At 48.7% G+C, this 19,426-nt stretch overlaps 1 protein-coding gene across 2 annotated transcripts in view; it reads right to left on the bottom strand.

The window, feature by feature from the left end:
• TMEM87A (transmembrane protein 87A) overlaps window positions 1–19,426 on the bottom strand; it is a 132,075-nt gene that overhangs the window by 32,392 nt on the left and 80,257 nt on the right. For both annotated transcript variants that reach the window (XM_073577853.1, XM_073577851.1), the window contains exon 11: window positions 5,935–6,028. In XM_073577853.1, coding sequence (XP_073433954.1) covers window positions 5,935–6,028 — 94 coding nt within the window. The remainder of the gene's footprint in view (window positions 1–5,934; window positions 6,029–19,426) is intronic.

Genomic DNA, 19,426 nt, shown 5'->3' with positions numbered 1-19,426 from the left:
AAGATTCAACGGCCATGATGTCAAACACAGGGCCCCTGAGTTCGTGTGGCAGATCGGCCCCTGAGACAGCAAGTCTGGTCGTTCCGGCAGACATCAAGGAACGTCTGCGAGGAGCTGCACTAGATCCGCGTACCATGCCCGACGGGGCCAGTCTGGGGCCAGCAGAATTGCCGGAACCCCCTTTGTCTTGATTTTTCTGATGACCCTCGGAAGTAGCGGGAGCGGGGGAAACAGGTATGGGAGCCGAAACTGGTTCCATGGTAGGACCAACGCATCCACTGCGATTGCTTGCGGGTCTTGAGACCGAGCGACAAACACGGCCACTTTGGCGTTTTCTCTGGAGGCCATCAGATCCAAGTCCGGAGTCCCCCACCATTGGCAAATCTGCTGGAAGACCTGGGGGGCAGGGACCATTCCCCAGTCGTGACACCCTGCCGGCTTAGGAAATCTGCTGCCCAATTTTCCACGCCTGGTATGTGGACTGCTGAGATTACCGAGTGGTTCCCCTCAGCCCAGCGTAGCACATGCTCTATCTCGCACATGGTTGCCCTGCTGTGCGTGCCTCCCTGGTGATTCACATACGCCACCGTCGTGGCGTTGTCCGATTGAACCTGGACCGGACGCCCTGCTAGAAAGTACTGGATATGTTGCAGTGCCAACCGCACCGCTCGAATCAAGTTGATCGGGAGGCGTGCCTCCTGATGCGACCACTGCCCCTGAGCAGTGTAATGGCGGAAAACTGCTCCCCAACCGAGAAGACTCGCATCAGTTGTGATCACCAACCATTGATCTGGGGGAAAGGGCTTCCCCTGAAGAGAGGAGTTGCGCGTCCACCACTGAAGTGACCGTCTGACTCGAGAGGACAACGTGCACTGATGATCGAGCATGAATGGACTCGTCTCAAGATGTCAAGAGAGCATGCTGCAGGGGACGAAGATGAAATTGGGCAAAAGGAATCGTTTCCATTGCCGCCACCGTCCTCCCTAGAACCCTCATCCCGAACCGAATGGTGTGAGGGCCTGGTTGTTGAAGATTCCGAACTCCCTGTCGGAGCGCTCGAGCCTTGTCCTGAGGGAGAATTACCAACCCTCGGGAGGTGTCGAAAATAATCCCTAGGAATGAAATCCTCTGAGCTGGGACAAGGGACGACTTCTTCCCATTGACCAACCATCCTAGGCGAGATAGGGTATCCAGCGTGATGCTGACATTTTCCTCGAATGCCCGAAAGGAAGGACCCTTCACTAAGAGGTCGTCTAAATACGGTAAAACCACTATGCCCCGAGAATGTAGAATGGCCATGACGACCGCCATTAACTTCGTGAACACTCTGGGGGCGGTGGCCAACCTGAAAGGCAGAGCCACAAATTGGAAATGCCGACCATCGATTGCAAAACGTAGGAATCTTTGATGCGGGGGAAAAATAGGGACGTGCAGGTAAGCATCCTGGACATCCAAGTACTCTCCCTGCTCCATGGTCGATATGACTGAGCGGAGAGATTCCATTTGAAAGTGCCTGATTCTGATGAACCTGTTCAGGAGCTTTAGGTACAAAACCGGCCTTACTGACCCGTCCTTCTTGGGGACCGCGAACAGGTTGTAATAAAAACCTTGAGTTCTTTCGCACTCTGGTACATGGAAAATGACCCCGTTGCGCTGCAGTACCTTGATGGCCCCTAGCAATGCCTCTGCCCGGGACTCTGCTTTGGGAAGCCGGGAAAGAAAAAGTCATCTTGGAGGATCTCTGACAAATTCTATTTTGTACCCAGACAATACCAATTCCGCCACCCAAGCGTCGCGTGCCACCGCGACCCAAACGTGGCAGAACCTGAGTAGACGTCCGCCCACTCTGCCGTCTTCGGGTACCGGATGCCCCGAGTCATTTCGCTGAGGGCCTCTGGGACCTGGCCCCCCTTGCATCCTGCCCAGCGGGTTGGCTCTATAAAGTACGTGACCTGACGCTCCTTGTCCTGGTTGTAGCGAGCTGGGGCGGAAGAACTGGCCGCTGCCATCCACCCGGGGCTGCAAAATGCTCGAAAGCGTGCCTGAGGCTGATGAAATGGCAGTTTACTTTTCTGCTGTGGGAGAAAGCTGCTCTTTCCCCCGTAGCATCAGAGATAAGTTTGTCTAATTTTTCCCCAAATAGGCGGCTACCCTGATAAGGCAGGGAAGTCAAGGATTTCTTGGAAATTGAATCAGCCCGCCATAGCCTTAACCACAGGGCTCTCCTAATGGCGATTGCATTCGCCGCAGCTAGTGCTGCGCAATTAGCCGCATCCAAGGACGCATTGATTAAATAGTCACCTGCCATCGCGATCTGACCTGCTATCTCAGACACCTCCGTCGGCAGGTCTCTATCCTGTAGGACCTTATTTAAAGAATCTGACCATGACATCATGGCCTTGGCTACCCACGTTGCCGCAAATGAAGGAGAGAGTGCTGATCCTGATGCCTCATACACCGAGCGGGCTAAACTCTCTATGAGCCGATCCGTGGGATCTTTAATGGAAGAAACACTAGGCACCGACAACAAAGTTCTTGAGGCCAGGCGTGACACTGGGGGATCCACAACCGGAGATTCCGCCCATCCCTTACAGAGCTCTGGTGCAAACGGATATCTCGTTTCTAGCGTTTTTTGTCCCGAAAAACGCTTGTCTGGACGTTCCCTGTGCCGCTGCACTATGTCCTCGAACTCTGGATGAGTGCTAAACACTCTATGCGGTCGTCTGGCCTTCTTAAAGGATACCTTATGACCTGCGGTTAGGGAGACGTCCTCCTCAATACCCAAAGTTTGATTGACAGCCTCAATGAGACTGTCTACCGTCTCCCAACACCCCGGAGTATCCAGGTCCAAGGATTCCTCCATGTCATAACCTGAACTTTGCTTGCTCCTGGAAAATGGTGACGGTGAGCGAGACGCCGCACTCACGGATGCCGAAGCACCAGAGGGGCCCGGAGACGCAGTGTGGGTTCTCTTCCTATGCGTCTGTCTAGAGAGATTGCGGCCCCTGCAGGCCGGAGGCTCTTGTGAGGTGGATGAACCCTCCCAAACAGGCGAGCCGTCGTCTCTACCCCTATCCGGGGCCTGAAGGGTCTCAATCGCCTTCGTAAGCGAAACCATGGACCGAAAGAGTGATAACGCCCATTCCGGGGGATCCAGACCCCTGGGCTCTGTCGCAGGGGAGGGCTCCTGGGCGCGTTCGGAGTCACAGACCTCACATAATTTATTAGTCTGCGCTCGTGGGAACATAACCCCACAGGATACGCATGCGGCATAAAGGAACGTGTGCGTTTTTCCTTTCCCAGACATATTGCTGATTAGGCCAAATTTATGAAAGTTCGAGGGGAAAGGGGGAGGGGGAGGATAACCTTTTAATGCACGTAGTGTGGCTCCGGGACGGGGTCGCACTTACCTTGCTCCTGTGTGTCCCCCCCGCGCTCCTGGGTCTGCCTCCAATGCGCTCCTTTACCTCTGGGTAGGATGCGAATGCTCTCCAGATCGCGGCCTACCCTGCACTGAAGCCGGGGCCTCAATTTTATCCGGCGCCCGCCCTAGTCACGGGGGGGGGGGGGGGGGGGGGGGGCGGCGCCAGATATGACGTCATGCCGGGTGACGAAACTTCCGCCTGGGCCCTAGGCCGAAGCCGCGGGCTAAATTAGACACCGTCCGCCCACACGTGTGCTGGCGGCCCCGCTACCCCGGCGATCCGGTCCTTCATGCCGCTCTCCTCCTCCGCTGGTGGTGCAGGTCTGCGGCCCTGCTGAGCTTCCTGCCGGACACAGCCACGCGCAGGTACCAGGAGGGAGGAGGGGAGGCGAGGAGGAGAGGAGGGAGAGAGGCGGGGGGAGGGTAATGGCGTTTGCAGATCGCAGCCCTAGCCCCATTATACACAGAGAGAGAATTTTTTCCATCTGCCAGAAATGATTTCAGGGTTAAATTTCCAGCTGACTTCCTTCCTCCGGGCATGCGTACTCTAAAATGCGGATCCTGCAGGAAAAAAAAACGTTACATGGTCTGTCCGGGCATGTCGGCGGACGCAAAAAATTTGGCGGATCCACAAAAAAACGGATCCAACGGATGGCCATCCGTCAAGATCCGCCTGTAATGCATCTCAATGGGGAAAAAAACGGATCCGCAAAAAAAAATGGCGGATCCGTTTTTATTTTTTTTAAAAAACGGCGGATTTTGACTGATGGTCAAAAACGGAAGTGTGAAACAGGCCTAAGCAAAAAACTGGTTTTCGCCCGCAATCGGGGCAAGGGTGTATGCGGCGGAGGAGGAGCTAACTTTTTTTTGTATACTTAGCGTCAGCCTCCAGACGGCAGTAGCATACACCCACAGTACCTGTGTCCCCCAATGAGACGAAGGAGAAAAAACAGATTATCTAATGCAAAATATGACTTTGCATTTTATAATTCTGTGACAATTACATAACTGCAGTCTTAAAGGATTAGAGCATTCAGAAGCTCAGGATACGTCATAAATATATGATAGATGTTTGTCACAATCTTGGACCCACATTTTCTAAAGACAGGGGTCTCTCCCTCTCTCTCTCAAGGTTACCGTCAATGTAGTGATGGCTGTGTTGACGACTTGCTTTACTGACTTCTCTCAGTTCTGGGCACATAAGGTTACATGACTAGGTGGCTTAGTGGTTAGCACTGCAGCCTTGTAGCGCTGGGGTCCTGGGTTCAAATCCCACCAAAGACAACATCTGCAAGGAGTTTGTATGTCCTCCAAGTGTTTGCGTGGGTTTCCTCCGGGTTCACCGGTTTCCTCCCACATTCCCAAGACAATACTGATAGGGAATTTAGATTGTAAGCCCCATCGGGGACAGTGCAAATAATGTCTGTAAATTGCTGTGAAATTAATGGCACTATATAAATAAGCTAAATAAATAAATGAGTAGTTTTGGAGCGTCCAGTGTTGGAAGACCCACATTTTCGAGATACATGTTGATATGAGACATGCACCTATCAGACATTTATTACATGTACTGTGACAATGTCATAAATTAAACACTTTAAAGAGTTTCTCAAGATGAATGTTTCCTGCATTCACATGTGTCATCTTCCAATAGTATTTAGAATGCAGGATGTTGAAAACTTTATGTATAGCAAGAGAGCCACAGAAATCTATGTATGTTATATAAAAGATTGCCAAGCGGTTATTCAGAGATTTAACATTAAGAGAATATAAAAACTCCGCATTTGCTGGCCATCTAAGAAGTCCAGCGCCTAAAATGAAGGTCATCATGCATTAGAGAGACCCTGTCACCAGGCCATAAGTGACCACTTCTTTCTCTTATTTTATTGCAATTGCTCCACTAAGTACACTTTTTATTTTTTTAATAAACCATAAGGGTCAGAGATATGGGCCTTTTTATTTAGTTTTTATTGTTATGATCTTTACAAGGAGTTGTTGCCCATGGGATTCTGTGAGGGCGCATCTTTAGGCTGCTCTGCATAATTACCCTGTAAGCACAGCCCCATTGCGAGACCATAAAAATTTGCACTCAATAAAAAGGCCCGTATGGAATTATTAAAAAACAAAAACTATGCTCAAGGAAGCAGCGGGAGTAAAATAAGAGCAAAAACCTGGCCCTTTTGACAGGTCCCCTTTAAGGGAGCCTGTGTTCACCACTTATAACAATAGTTCTATTACCATAACTTCATATCAGAGATGGACTTCAGTTTAACACGAGACACATAGACGTTGCCCATTGATGTAGTTTGGTATTGGCACATGGTAACATCTTTGGACATAGTTTTGTATCCTACAATAAAAACTTGGAGTGTTCACAAAACTGCTTAGATTGAAAACAGAAATAGAAAAATAATGACCACATGGAAAGACCAAATACAAGCGGATAACACTCAGATCGTCAGCCGCACACAGCACACAAAATCTTACCACCGTATTCAGAAAGTACTTACTCCTGTAACACGCAGGACACCTTCCATTCCGGAAAAAAGGAGATAGAGCGCTCCAGCCATGACAACCTTGTGCAATGTAGCGCCAAGACGGGGTCTAAAAACAAGAAACAAAAAAAACAATTTTAGGATAACTGAATTAGATGTGCTCGATCACACCATCCCAGTTCTCATTTAGCTGAAAAGTTCACTAAATATAAGATCTATATGGAGCAGTGGTTAAGGAGAAAATAGGCCTCTTAAAGGAGTTGTTTGGTCTAAAATCAAAAAACTGTGCTTGACTCGACTTTTGATTCCTCCCAGTGCACACATTATGCGCTGGGAGGATTCACCAGTTTCTAAGCCAGGGATGATGTATGTGACATGCATACACAAGGCAAGAACCTGACTAGTGGGCACAGCCTCATTCCATACAAGTGTGCCAAGCAAGGCCACGCCCACTAGACAGCTGCACACACGCTGCATACAAGTGTACTGAGCGAGGCCTCGCCCACTAGACAGCTGCACACACGCTACATGCAAGTGTACTGAGCGAGGCCACGCCCACTGGACAGCTGCACACGCTGCATACAAGTGAGTGTACTGAGCAAGGCCAGACAGCTGCATACGCTGCATGCAAGTGAACTGAGCAAGGCCAGACAGCTGCATACGCTGCATGCAAGTGTACTGAGCAAGGCCAGACAGCTGCATACGCTGCATGCAAGTGTACTGAGCAAGGCCACGCCCTTTAAACAGCTGCATACAAGTGTACTGAGCAAGGCCACGCCCACTACACATCTGCACACAAGTGTACTGAGCGAGGCCACGTCCACTAGACAGCTGCACACAAGTGTACCGAGCAAGGCCACGCCCACTAGACAGGTGCGCACACGCTGCATACAAGTGTATTGGGCGAGGCCACGCCCACTAGACAGGTGCGCACACGCTGCATACAAGTGTATTGAGCAAGGCCACGCTCTCTAGACGGGTCTGCACACAAGTGTACTGAGCAAGGCCACACCCACTAGACAGGCGTACACACGCTGCACACAAGTGTACTGAGCAAAGCCACGCCCACTAGACATCTGCACACGCTGTATACAAGTGTACTGAGCAAAGCCACGCCCAGTAGACAGCTGTACACACGCTGCACACAAGTGTAACGAGCAAGGCCACGCCCACTAGACAGCTGCACATACGCTGCATACAAGTGTACCGAGCAAGGCCACGCCCACTAGACAGCTGCACATACGCTGCATACAAGTGTACTGAGCAAGGCGACGCCCACTAGACAGGTGCGCACACGCTGCATGCAAGTGTAATGAGCGAGGCCTCACCCATTAGACAGCTGGACGCGCTGCATACAAGTGTACTGAGCAAAGCCACGCCCACTAGACAGCTGCACACACGCTGCATACAAGTGTTCCGAGCAAGGCCACGCCCACTAGACAGCTGCACACACTGCATAAAAGTGTACTGAGCAAGGCCACGCCTACTAGACAGCTGCACACAAGTGTACTGAGCGAGGCCACACACTAGACAGCTGCACACAAGTGTACTGAGTGAGGCCACACACTAGACAGCTGCACCCGGTGCATACAAGTGTACTGAGAAAGGCCACGCCTACTGGACAGCTGCACACGCTACATACAAGTGTACTGAGAAAGGCCACGCCCACTAGACAGGTGCGCACACGTTGCACACAAGTGTAGTGAGCAAGGCCACACCCACTAGAAGGGTTCGCACACGCTGCATACAAGTGTACTGAGCAACGCTACTCGCACTACACGGCAGGCACATGCTGCATAAACTTGTATAGAGAGACAGGCCACGTTACACACTATAAACTTGTATGGAGACAGGTCACTCCCACTAGACAGCGGCACACGATGCATACAAGTGTACTGAGCGAGGCCACGCCCACTAGACAGCTGCACACGCTGCATACAAGTGTACTGAGCGAGGCCACACACACTAGACAGCTGCACAGGCTGCATACAAGTGTCCTGAGCAAGGCTACGCCCACTAGAGAGCTGCACACGCTGCATACAAGTGTACTAAGACCACGCCCACTAGACAAGTGCACACACGCTGCATACAAGTGTACTGAGCAAGGCCACGCCCACTAGATGGGTGTGCACACAAGTGTAGTGAGCAAGGCCACACTCACTAGAAGAGTTCACGCACGCTGCATACAAGTGTACTGAGCAACGCTACACGCACTACACGGCAGGCACATGCTGCATAAACTTGTAGAGAGACAGGCCACACCACACTCTATACACTTGTATGGAGACAGGTTACGCCCACTAGACAGCTGTACACACGCTGCATACAAGTGTACTGAGCAAGGTCACGCCCACTAGACGGCTGCGCATACAAGTGTACTGAGCAAAGTCATGCCCACTAGACTGCTGCGCAAATTGCTCCATACACTTGTATGGAAAGAGGCTACGCCCACCAGATGGCTTCTGCCCCGGAGAATGCATGTCATTACTGCTTTAAAAATGTCTTTATCCCCTTCCCACCACCTGGCGTAACTGTACATCCAGATTACAAGTGCAATCTGACAGTTAAGGCCCCGTCTCACTAAGCGATCTCGGTAGCGAGATCGCTGCTGAGTCACAACTTTTGTGACGTAACTGCGATCTCACCAGCGAGATCGCTATGCGTGACAGCGATCAGCGAGCGGCCCCCCTGCCGGTATCGCTGATCGCTGCAAGAAACCTCTGGACATTTCTTTGGTCGCTGGTCTCCCGCTGGCCAGCACGCATCGCTGTGTGTGACAGGCGGGAGACCAGCGATCAGGTGTAAAAAATAAAAAAAAATAAAAAATATAGTTATTATTATTATTATTATTTATTGTTATAGCGCCATTTATTCCATGGCGCTTTACATGTGAGGGGGGTATACATAAAAACAAGTACAATAATCTTAAACAATACAAGTCATAACTGGTACAGGAGGAGAGAGGACCCTGCCCGCGAGGGCTCACAATCTTCAAGGGATGGGTGATAATACAGTAGGCGAGGGTAAGTTATTCTCACCTTGCGATGTCCCGCGCAGTCTTCCGGCCTCTCTCCACGCTCCGGTCCCAGTGATCCTTTGCACGAATGACCACGAGACTTTGTTATCCCTCGAGACCGTGACATCTCGCGGTCATTCGTGCAAAGGATCACTGGGACCGGAGCGTGGAGAGAGGCAGGATGGCTGAACGGGACGTCGGAAGGTGAGAATAACTATATTTTTTATTTTGATTCTATTTTTGACAGCGATGGCCAGCGATGCCGGGTGCTCGGCATCACTGTGCTGATCGCTGGTGAAGCTGTCTGTGTGACAGCTCACCAGCGATCACATAGCGACTTACTAGCGATCCTGACACCTTGATATCGGTGTCGGGATCGCTGGTAAGTCGCTTAGTATGACGGGGCCTTTATGTCACAAGGATAGCACAGATTTGCAGCCATGCACATCACAGCCATGAACAATAAAAGCCAGCTGTTATGCACAGCTAGGCTTGTACTGGGACTGGATCTAGATCCAATCCCCCTGCTTTAACACCTCACATGCTGCAGTCAATACTGAGAGACGTGAGGGGTTTGACAGAGGGAGACCGCTCCCTCTGTCAGCCTATCAGCATCTTCGCAGAACAACTGAGGCATGAAGATGGCTGCTATGGCAAAAAGGAGACCTAACTGTGAAGGGCTAAACTAAGATCAAAACTAAAGGCTCCATTTTTGTGCTTGTGACTCCATCTTGTTGTTTAAAAGATAAATTCTGTAACAACAAAGTTCATGGCTGTAATAAAACCAGACTGTTCCAGTCTGAACAAGATTTGAGATATGAGACCCGGGGGTGTATTATTGTTTAAGACTCTGATGAGTGTGCTATTGTGCTTCTTTCTATGCCATGTAGATACGGACATATATGTAGTTTCCATTATTTCTGTATTTTTATAGGTTAAGTGCTGTATGCTAATACTATAAAAGAGGTGACATAATAAACAGGATTAGAGATCTGCCTTGATCCTCCAAAACAGGGACACGTCTCCGTTTGGTCATTCTCAGTTGCTGGCAATGCCCTGTGGATTAATTTGGAAATCACTTTGTCAACTGTGAAGGATCACTTCAGATTCTCTCCCAAAAGCTTGGTGCCCAACGTGGGGCCCCCAAATAGGGACGCCTCTGCCCCCGGAGAACAAGACATAGGACCCTCAGACTGGACACAGGAAAATTGGGACTGATCATCCCCCAAGACAACCACGGTAAGTTGGCAGTTTTACAGTTCAGACTGACCGTTTGGTGTGGTTTTCCTGTGTTTGTTGCTGCAAGGAGGATCGGAGGATTGTCCCCGATGGTGGGGTGATTCTTGGATGGAATCATATAGAGGTGCAGTCCCGCTGGAGGCCCAGTGTTCGAACCATACCTCATAAGGGACGGACACCCTGGACTGACCAGTGATTGCGACTCTCTTTATAGTTAAAATATCCTGAAATCCTGATCACTGTTAGATATAGATATTATATATATATATATATATATATATATATATCTCTAGTGGTATTGTCACGGGGTTACCGCGACAGAACAGAGCCAGAGAACAGCAGCGTTTTGTGGCTCCTGAGTTGCCGCCGAGAAGAAGCACTTCTCTGGCTTATTAAGGGTGTTTGTTTCTTTCAGCAGGACAGGGGTTAATAGGTCTTGTGGAAATCCCTGCTTTCAGCTGTGCTTGGTTAACCACTCCTCTCTCCTATAAAAACTAGGTCCACTGGCCAGATCTTTGTCTGAGATAAAATTTGCTTCAAGGATCTGGAGAGAGAGAGAGAGAGAGTAGCCGGTGTTAGGAGTGCTGGAGGAGTTTATTGTGCGACTACTGTGTGGTTTGTACGCTTGGAGATTCCTCATCCATTCCTACTTTGTTTTCTTCCCCCATCCTTCACACCCTGGTGTATACCTCTGTTTGCTTGTGAGAGTATTTGTGAGGGGAATTTTCTTTTATCCTTGTCTCGTTTCCCGTTTGTCGGGTTGGTGTACTTCGGTACACGGTAGAGCCTCTCTTCCCTGGGAGGGGGACAGACGCAGGGCTAAAGCTAGGAGACAGGGCTAGGGCGGAGGCCCCGGCATCCTCGCCATCTGAGGTATCCCGGGGAACAGGGCGAGTTAGGGTGCCGCCTAGTGTCAGGGCCAGGAAAGGTGCCCCTGGCCCCAAGTTACTCGCCAGCCCAATCGTGACAGGTGTAGTGACCACTCTGTCCGCTAGGGGGCGCTGTATGGGTGTACCAGGACGAACAGATAGCTTTGTCCAGGGTGGTAACAGGAGCAGGGTGCTAAAGGGTCGTTATGTATCTCAAGGTGGGTGGCCTTGGGATGGACTCTTGCTTATGTGCTGATCAGCAGAGCTGATCTTTCATTCCAATGTGTCAGGGAGAAGTCTCCAGGTAGCTGGTGAGATGGGCAGAACCAGTTACCTACAAACCCACCCAGGGGGTGTGTTTAAGAATGCTATTATAAAGTGTGTATGAGTGGTTGAAGGACCTGTGATGAGGTCATAGTCATGTGACCCGGTGGGCGTGGCTACAGACCATATAAGGTGGCCAGGGTAGGTCACATGGAGTGAATGCTGGGACCTGGTTGGTCTGTTTTGGAAGATCCCGTCAGAGATGGGGCTGTCTTCCTGACAGCAAGTGAACGCTGTGTTTAATGGCTGCAGGTGCCTGATAGTTCCCTGGAGGGAATGGACGACTGCAGCGTGGTGAAGCAGCCATGAGGTAAACCCAGAGAGGGGATATAACTGGGAGGCTGAAGAGCCTGCGAATGGAACATTGCATAACCTGTGTGACCACAGGCTTAACAGAGGGAAGCTCTGTCATGGATGCTATGCTATTTTCTATTGCTTTGATGGTTTTGATGCATGAATAAACCGCATGGACTTATTTTATGGAAAACCCGTGCCGGATGTGGTTATTTGGGCTGCAAAGCGAGTATCCCCTATCAGAACGACAGCGCTACCTTACAATATTATATATATATATATATATATATATATATATATATATATATATATATGTCCTGAGGGATAGTCTAAGACACCCTCCTCCTTTCACTATGTACCGCGTTGGAATTTTGGGGCCATCCCAGTGGGGGATAGACCCGGTGGAACAGACTGTACGGCCGCTCCGGTACTGTGCACAACTGAAGTACGGATATTTAGCTCTAAAGGAGAATCATGTTTCCGTGGAATAAAAAGAGGAGTTTGTGTGATGGATCGGAAATCTGTCAGGGAGTGCAGGAAAAATATTTTCGATTACGGGATTCCCTAAGGGCGGGAGGCTACAGCCTACGCTATGGGACGAAGGTATTAGGAAGAAAAAAGGAAGGTTGACTGATGATGGTTTGCTTAAAGACGCTGAAGAATTCCGTGGCTTGGCACATGAATTGTGTGATGAAGGTTATATAGAAGTAGAAGAGGAAGTGAATTATTATTTTTTTTTTTTCCTCAATTATTTTTACTGAGGTTAAACAAGAAAACAAGTCAAAACAATGACAACCATAGTTACAACCACCATATATATGAAACTAGGGGAACGAGAGGAGAAAATAAGGAGCAGAAAGTGGGGACCGACAAATGAAAAACAGGAAAGGAAGGGGGGGAAGGGGTGAGGGGAGGAACAGGCATTAGTGGCATCGATAGAACGATGTGTAACAGCAAGTACACATAATAAGTCTCAGTGTTCTGCAGTACAGTAATATATTCCAAAAAGGAAAGAAAACAAACATCCAATATCTAATATCCGGCATCTTAATTATATACGGCTAAGCAGGCTGGAGCGGGGCAACCGTGGAGTGTCTACTATGTATCCAGGGGTGCCAAATGTTCTGTCTTTTTATTATGGCGGCTAGTGCTAGTTCAAGCTGGCAGTGAGTGTTAATTCTATCAATTAGTACTGCAACCTCTGGGAGGGTGGGATCTTTCCATCTAGCCGCTGTCAACACTCTAGTAGCTATCAAAATATGTGACCGCGTACCTCTAAGAATATGAGGAATTTCGTTCAGGCCAATGTGTAAAATGGCCTGGCTTGGGGTCAGAGTCATCTGGATACCCAAGACTTGTGAGATCAATAAATCAACACCCCTCCACCAAGGCTGGAGCACCGGACAGGACCACCAAGTATGCTCAAGAGTACCCCTCATCCCACACCCTCTCCAGCATTCACCAGACCCACCAGCTCCAAAATGTACCGTCCGGACCGGGAACTGGTACCATCTCAGGTGCGTCTTTTTCAACTGCTCCAGATGGTTCACGCATGAAGAGACCCGTACAACTTCACACAATCCCTCCTTCCCAGTCAACAGGTTCGGAGAGAAAACCCAGATCCCGCTCCCACCTGATCATATAGGGCAGTTTTGTATTATCCGGCGGGTCATTCAGGGCTCTATATAATAATGAGATACCTCTCGGGACAGAATCAGGCAGCAGAAAATAACCGTTAACTGTGTTTAGTTGTGAATTGAAAAAAACAGAGTACGGTGAATTATGCAACATATGACGTATTTGTAGGTATTGGTAAAAACACCTCCGGGTGGCCGGAAACTCAGCAGCCAGTTGGTCAAACGGGATTAACCCACCACTCCCCACCAGGTCTCCCAGACTCACAATTCCGGCAGCAACCCATGACTGAAGATTAAGGTATGGAATATGCATCTCAAGGGCCTTTAACGATATGGAGTGGCGTGATAGTTTAATAAGAGATGGGACCACTGTCCTCCAATGATGTAGCGCAGCTTTCATAGTTGGCAAAAGTGGGGAATATTTAGTAGTTTTAATAGCTTCAGCCTCCAAAATATATCTGGCTGCCACGAGAAGTGGCGAGTTCTCCTTCAATGGAAGTCTTCAAACAGAGGCTGGACAAACATCTGACTGGGATGATTTAGCGAATCCTGCTTTGAGCAGGGGGTTGGACCAGATGGCCCAGGAGGTCCCTTCCAACTCTACGATTCTATGATATCGGGTAGACTTGGCGGTAGCATAATAATTTTCTATTTGAAGCCATTTATGGTCTCTGTCCGCTTGCCACCAGTCTCTCAGTCCCGTCATTATAGCGGCTTTATGATAATTTAACAAGTTTGGTACCCCCAGTCCCCCTTTTTTATACGGGAAATACATTAGGGCCCTGGAGATCCTAGACTTTTTATATGACCAAATATAACTATATGCCATAGTTTGTAATCTTAGAATTTTTTTTTTTTAGGGATTATCATTGGTATGCACCGGAGTAGGTACAATATTTTAGGTAGGACAATCATCTTAAAGGCATTAATCCTTGCAATCAAGGAGGTCTGGACAGCATGAAGCTGCTCCAATTGTTTCTTAAGCTGTATTTCCAAATTAGTAAAGTTCCTATCCACAATCTGCTCAGAATCCGTCAGTGTAATGCCCAAATATGGAATACCCTCTCTCATCCACTTAAACGGAAAAATGGCCTCCAGCCTTGTCTTTGCCGCACAAGGAACCGCCACCGGAAACAGGGATTTTGTGGGGATCAGTTTATAGTATGAGACCTTGCTAAATTCCCCAAGTTCACAAATAATCGCAGAAAACGAAGATTCTAAATTTACACAGGATAGAATGACATCATCGGCGTATAGACCGACTTTGTGCTCCACCTGTCCAACCCTAATCCCAGAAATGCCCGACATTCTAATGCGCTCGGCAAGTGGCTCCATGCACAGCGTAAAAATAACAGGCGAGAGCGGGCACCCCTGTCTCGTACCGTTCGTGATCTGGAACGGGCCGGACAAGAAGCCAGACGTCAAAACCCTGGCGCAGGGGGTCGAGTACATGGCACAGATTGTGGATAATATAGGGCCCGACAGTCCAAATTTCTTCAGGACTGCTCTTAAATATCCCCAGTGCACCCTGTCAAAAGCTTTTTCAGCATCAAGTGACAGGAATGCACGGGGTTGGCCAGACAGCTCAGATATTTTAATCAAATTCAACATACGTCGTATGCCATCCTTCGTCTCCCGTCCTGCAACAAAGCCCACCTGATCTGGTGACACTATAGTGGGTATAATTAGTTTCAGTCTAGATGCTATGATTTTAGTAAACAGTTTGACATCTGAGTTTAACAAAGCAATGGGTCTGAAATCTCCGGGATGTGTGAGTGATTTCCCCGGTTTTGGTATAGTAGAAATAGTGGCCTCTAAATTAGGGGCCATCACAGTACCAGCGTCTCTCCAGTGTGTGAACAGACGCTATAGATATGGTGTTAATTGCTGAGAAAAGGTCCTATAATAATAATTCGTTAAGCCATCCGGGCCTGGGGCTTTATGAAGTTTAGTCTGTTTAATCGCCTGCTGAATTTCTGCAGCTGCGAAGGGGGCGTTTAAATAATCTAATTGGTCAATGGTAATACATACCAAATTAAAAGAATCTAAGTATGCATCAATAGATGTTTGGTCAGGTTGAGGGGTGGAGGCATCATCTTTTAAATTATAGAGGACAGAGTAATATTGAGCAAAGGCTTGCACTATGTCCCGTGGGTTCCTAAGGGCTCTATCTTGCTCATCCAATATGTGGTCAATTCGTGACATGACCTCCCGTTTACAAACTCTGCGAGCTAGAAGCGCTCCCGCCCTGTCCCCAGTAGCATATAAGTTAGTTTTAAGTTTCCTCATATTGTATGCATATTTGTATAGGAAATTTTCCCTTAATTTAAATCTAATTTGGGAGATCTCCTCAGAGACGGAGGGCGTATGTGCAGCCTTATTAATAGCATCTAAATAATGTAAACGGGAGAGCAGAGCCTCTCTACTGGCTTCTCTTTTCTTCTTTAAATATGAAGCTTGTTGTAGGAGAACCCCCCTAACCACCACTTTGTGAGCAGACCAGAGGGTCTCATCAGAGACCTCCCTATTATCGTTTATTTGAAAGTAGCCCTCCAGCTCCGAGGAAACCTTATCAACCACCTCCCCCCTCAGCAGCAATGAGTCATGAAGACGCCACCTGAACGCAGGGTCAGCCTGGTGGGCAAGAGCAAGGGTCAGAGAGACAGGAGCGTGGTCAGACCAGGCGATTAGGCCAATAGTGGCATTTCGACACCTGCTTAGGGTCGTACTATCTATTAAGAAATAGTCGATACGGGAGTATGTGGAGTGCCTAGGAGAATAAAAAGTATAACCTCTTTCCGATGCGTGTGAGTATCTCCAAAAATCATGCAGGTGAAATTCATGGGATAGGAGGTTCAAACCCCACCTAGTTCTCTTCCTTCCTGAAGAGCAGTCAAGGTCTGCATTCATGGGGAGATTGAAATCACCACATATGATATTGCTACCCTTCGCTTTTAAAGAGATATCATTAAAGGTAGTTCTCAAAAATTTGTGTAGGCCTTCATTGGGAACATATACATTTGTCAACGTGTGCACCTCTCCATTTAGCAGGCAAGTGACTGTCAAGCATCTACCTACGGAGTCAGCATATTGTGATAACAATTGAAATGCTATTGTACGTTTCACCATAATGCACACACCAGCCTTTTTGGTCTGACCATTAGCAAAAAACATGTGGGGGAAGTGAGGGTGTCGAAGCCTGAAATTATCGGCTTCCAATAGATGTGTTTCTTGAAGGCAGACAACATCCGCCCGTGACCTCCCCACCTCCCTCCACATCATAGAGCGTTTTTCTGGGGAATTTAGCCCCCTAACATTCAAGGATAAGATTTGTATAGTCATAATACTGATACGAGAAGTTCACAGTGCTGCCGGCAGAATGGAACTGCACACTTAATATAGTCACATATAGCATGTTAGAACCAACACGTCTACAAATACACTGAGAGTCCATTGTAGCACATAGATGCCTGGGTATTTGGGAGGAAAAAAACCTGGAAGAAAAAATGGGAGCAGATATACTTACAGACGGGCCAGAGTATTGACCCGAAAGGATGCCAAAAAGAAAATAAAAAAGAGAACAGACAAAAAAAGAAAGGAAAAGTAAAAAAGAAAAAGATAAGAAACCAAAACATAGTCAAATATACGAGAGCCACTCGTTTAAACATCCAGAACAGTTCGGACGATCCGCAGATCAAGGATCTACGAGGGGGGTGGAAGTGGAAAGTTCACGAACCAAGGCCCACTAGGAAACGTAGCAAGAGAGTCCAGTTATCCAGACTCATACCATGCAGTACAGTCAAGCCATAGACCACTCCAAAGCCACCTTCCGACCCGTGTCAGCTTGTCTCGGTGAAAAAAGGATCTTCCAGCTCGTGAGCTTCTCCTCCGCTTGCTTAGGAGAGGACCAGACGACTGTACTTCCGTCATGAGTAATGAAAAGCCTCACAGGATTGAAACCCCACCGATATTTCACGAGACCTCCCTCAAGGCTCTGCAGACGTGGGCATATTCCCGCCTCTCAGACAACGTAGCAGCCGACAGATCTGGGAAAACTTGCAGTGCCTGAAACGCAGAAGGAAGCTCAGGAGGATTTCTTATTTGTCTCAGAAAGGTCTCTTTAGTAGTATACAGGTGTATCCTTGCAAGAGTGTCCCTGGGGAGAGACGAATCCAAGTGCTTGGGTTTGGGCGTCCTGTGGACCCTGTCAACTAACAGGTCCCTTGGGGAGAGCGATGGCAGGACAGCTTGCATATAGTTTTGGAGGAAGGGGGCCAGATCTTTATCTCCTATAGTCTCTGGGATGCCTCTTATACGAAGATTATTTCTTCTAGATCTGTCCTCCAGATCGTGTATTTTATCAAATGCCCCTGCCAATCTACCTTTCATGGCTTGATTTTCATCCACAAGAGCGTTGATAACAGAAACATACTCAGACATCTTGTTTTCTAAGTGGTCTGTACGTACTCCTAAAGAGTTAACTTCTCCTCTTATCTCCTTTAACATGTCCTGCATGTCCTCCCTTAAAGAAGTGTGTATAGATTCCAGAAAATCCCTCATGTCCCCCCTAGTCATAGGTGCAGATTTACTGTGATGTGTATCTGCTGAGGTCTCACCTCTCTCTGAGCCCTGGGAGCCGTGGGAGGAACGAGATGATCCTGTGGGAGGGGAAGCTTCTGCCATTTTCCCTGCTGCATGTGCAGTCTGAGTCCTCAGAAAGAAGTCAGGCAGGTGCGGAGGAGAAGCCTTTCTCTGTGTTCCATCACGGGTCATCATGTGCCCGGGGGTGTTAGGAAGCCGGCAGTGCACTGCACGGCGGTCGAGGAAGCCGCTGAATGCCGATATGAGCCGATGTAAGTTCTGGAGTCACTGGAGCTCTGGAATCACACTCCCTCCATCTTCAGCACGCAGACCCCGCACCCCGAGGAAGTGAATTCTGATTGTTTCTGTTATTGCTATGGTGAAAAAGGAAAATTGTCTACTACTATGACAAGGACTGGGTGTTTTGTGGTGCAAGAAGGAACTGAGAAAGTGACTGAGCAATGTGCCAGAAAGAAACAACTAAAAATGATGATCTGGAACAAGTGGTCTCCCTCCCCAGGAAATCAAGCCTCTCCTCCCGACTGTAAGCTCTGTGCTCCTCAACCCCAGGGCACGAATATATCCTGGGTTGCCAAAACCCAGTGCGCCCCCACCCTATGATCCTGCCGGGTGGATTTGTGACGTATGCGGAGTTACTAATCCTCAGTGGAGAGAGGTCTGTTGCAATTGTGGAGCAAGGAGACCCGGAGTCATAGTCCCAACCTTTCCCTTGCTAAACGCTGGCGGCACCTATTATTAGCCACCGCCAGCACCAGTCCCTGCTATGTCTAGTATTGCTAGTGGTTGTGGGTATCCACCTCTTCCTACTTTAGTCACCCGGTCAGAGACCGGATACACAGAGGAGATAGAAGATTTCCAGGAAATGTATTCCAATGTTATTCCTGGACCCCACCGTCATGATGTGCTCTTTAGGATAGAGACAGGGGACCTTACGAAGCAGCACGTTGGGGCCATAGTAAATGCCGCGAATAATCAACTCCGCCATGCTGGAGGATTGTCCGCAACAATTTCACAGAAAGGCGGACCCATGATACAGGAAGAATCTAATTTGTATATACAAACGTATGGCCAGGTAGAAACAGGACAGGTGGCAGCAACCAGAGCAGGACAGCTGCCGTGTCAATATGTAATACATGCAGTGGGACCACGATATAATCCTACCAACATTCCTAGGTCCCAACTATTGCTTACTGAGGCTGTCCAGAACACAATCCTGTATGCCTCCTCTGTCTCCCCCCCCCCCCCCCGGTATGATGCCTCAACGTACAGTGGCCATACCATTAATCTTTGCCGGTATCTTTCAATATTCCAGGAAGGATGCCACCATGGTCATAGTATCAGCAATAGAGCGGTGTATACAGGAAAACCCCATAACATTGAAGGAGGTCCGATTTGTCCTCGACAGCCGCCTAACGGCCCATCAGGCAATACAATCTCTAACTGTAACAGAGCCTCCTGCCCCGCTTCCACAGCAGATGCCTCTTGTGCCCGTACTACCGCCACCTCCTCCCGCCCCCGAGTCAGTA

This window comes from Dendrobates tinctorius, unplaced genomic scaffold (genome assembly GCF_039654945.1).
Source record: "Dendrobates tinctorius isolate UK_male_01 unplaced genomic scaffold, ASM3965494v1 ptg000057l, whole genome shotgun sequence".
NCBI classification, from domain to species: Eukaryota; Metazoa; Chordata; class Amphibia; order Anura; family Dendrobatidae; genus Dendrobates; species Dendrobates tinctorius.
Note: the sequence above shows the minus strand (reverse complement) of the source record. Positions and strands in the feature narration are given on the sequence as shown.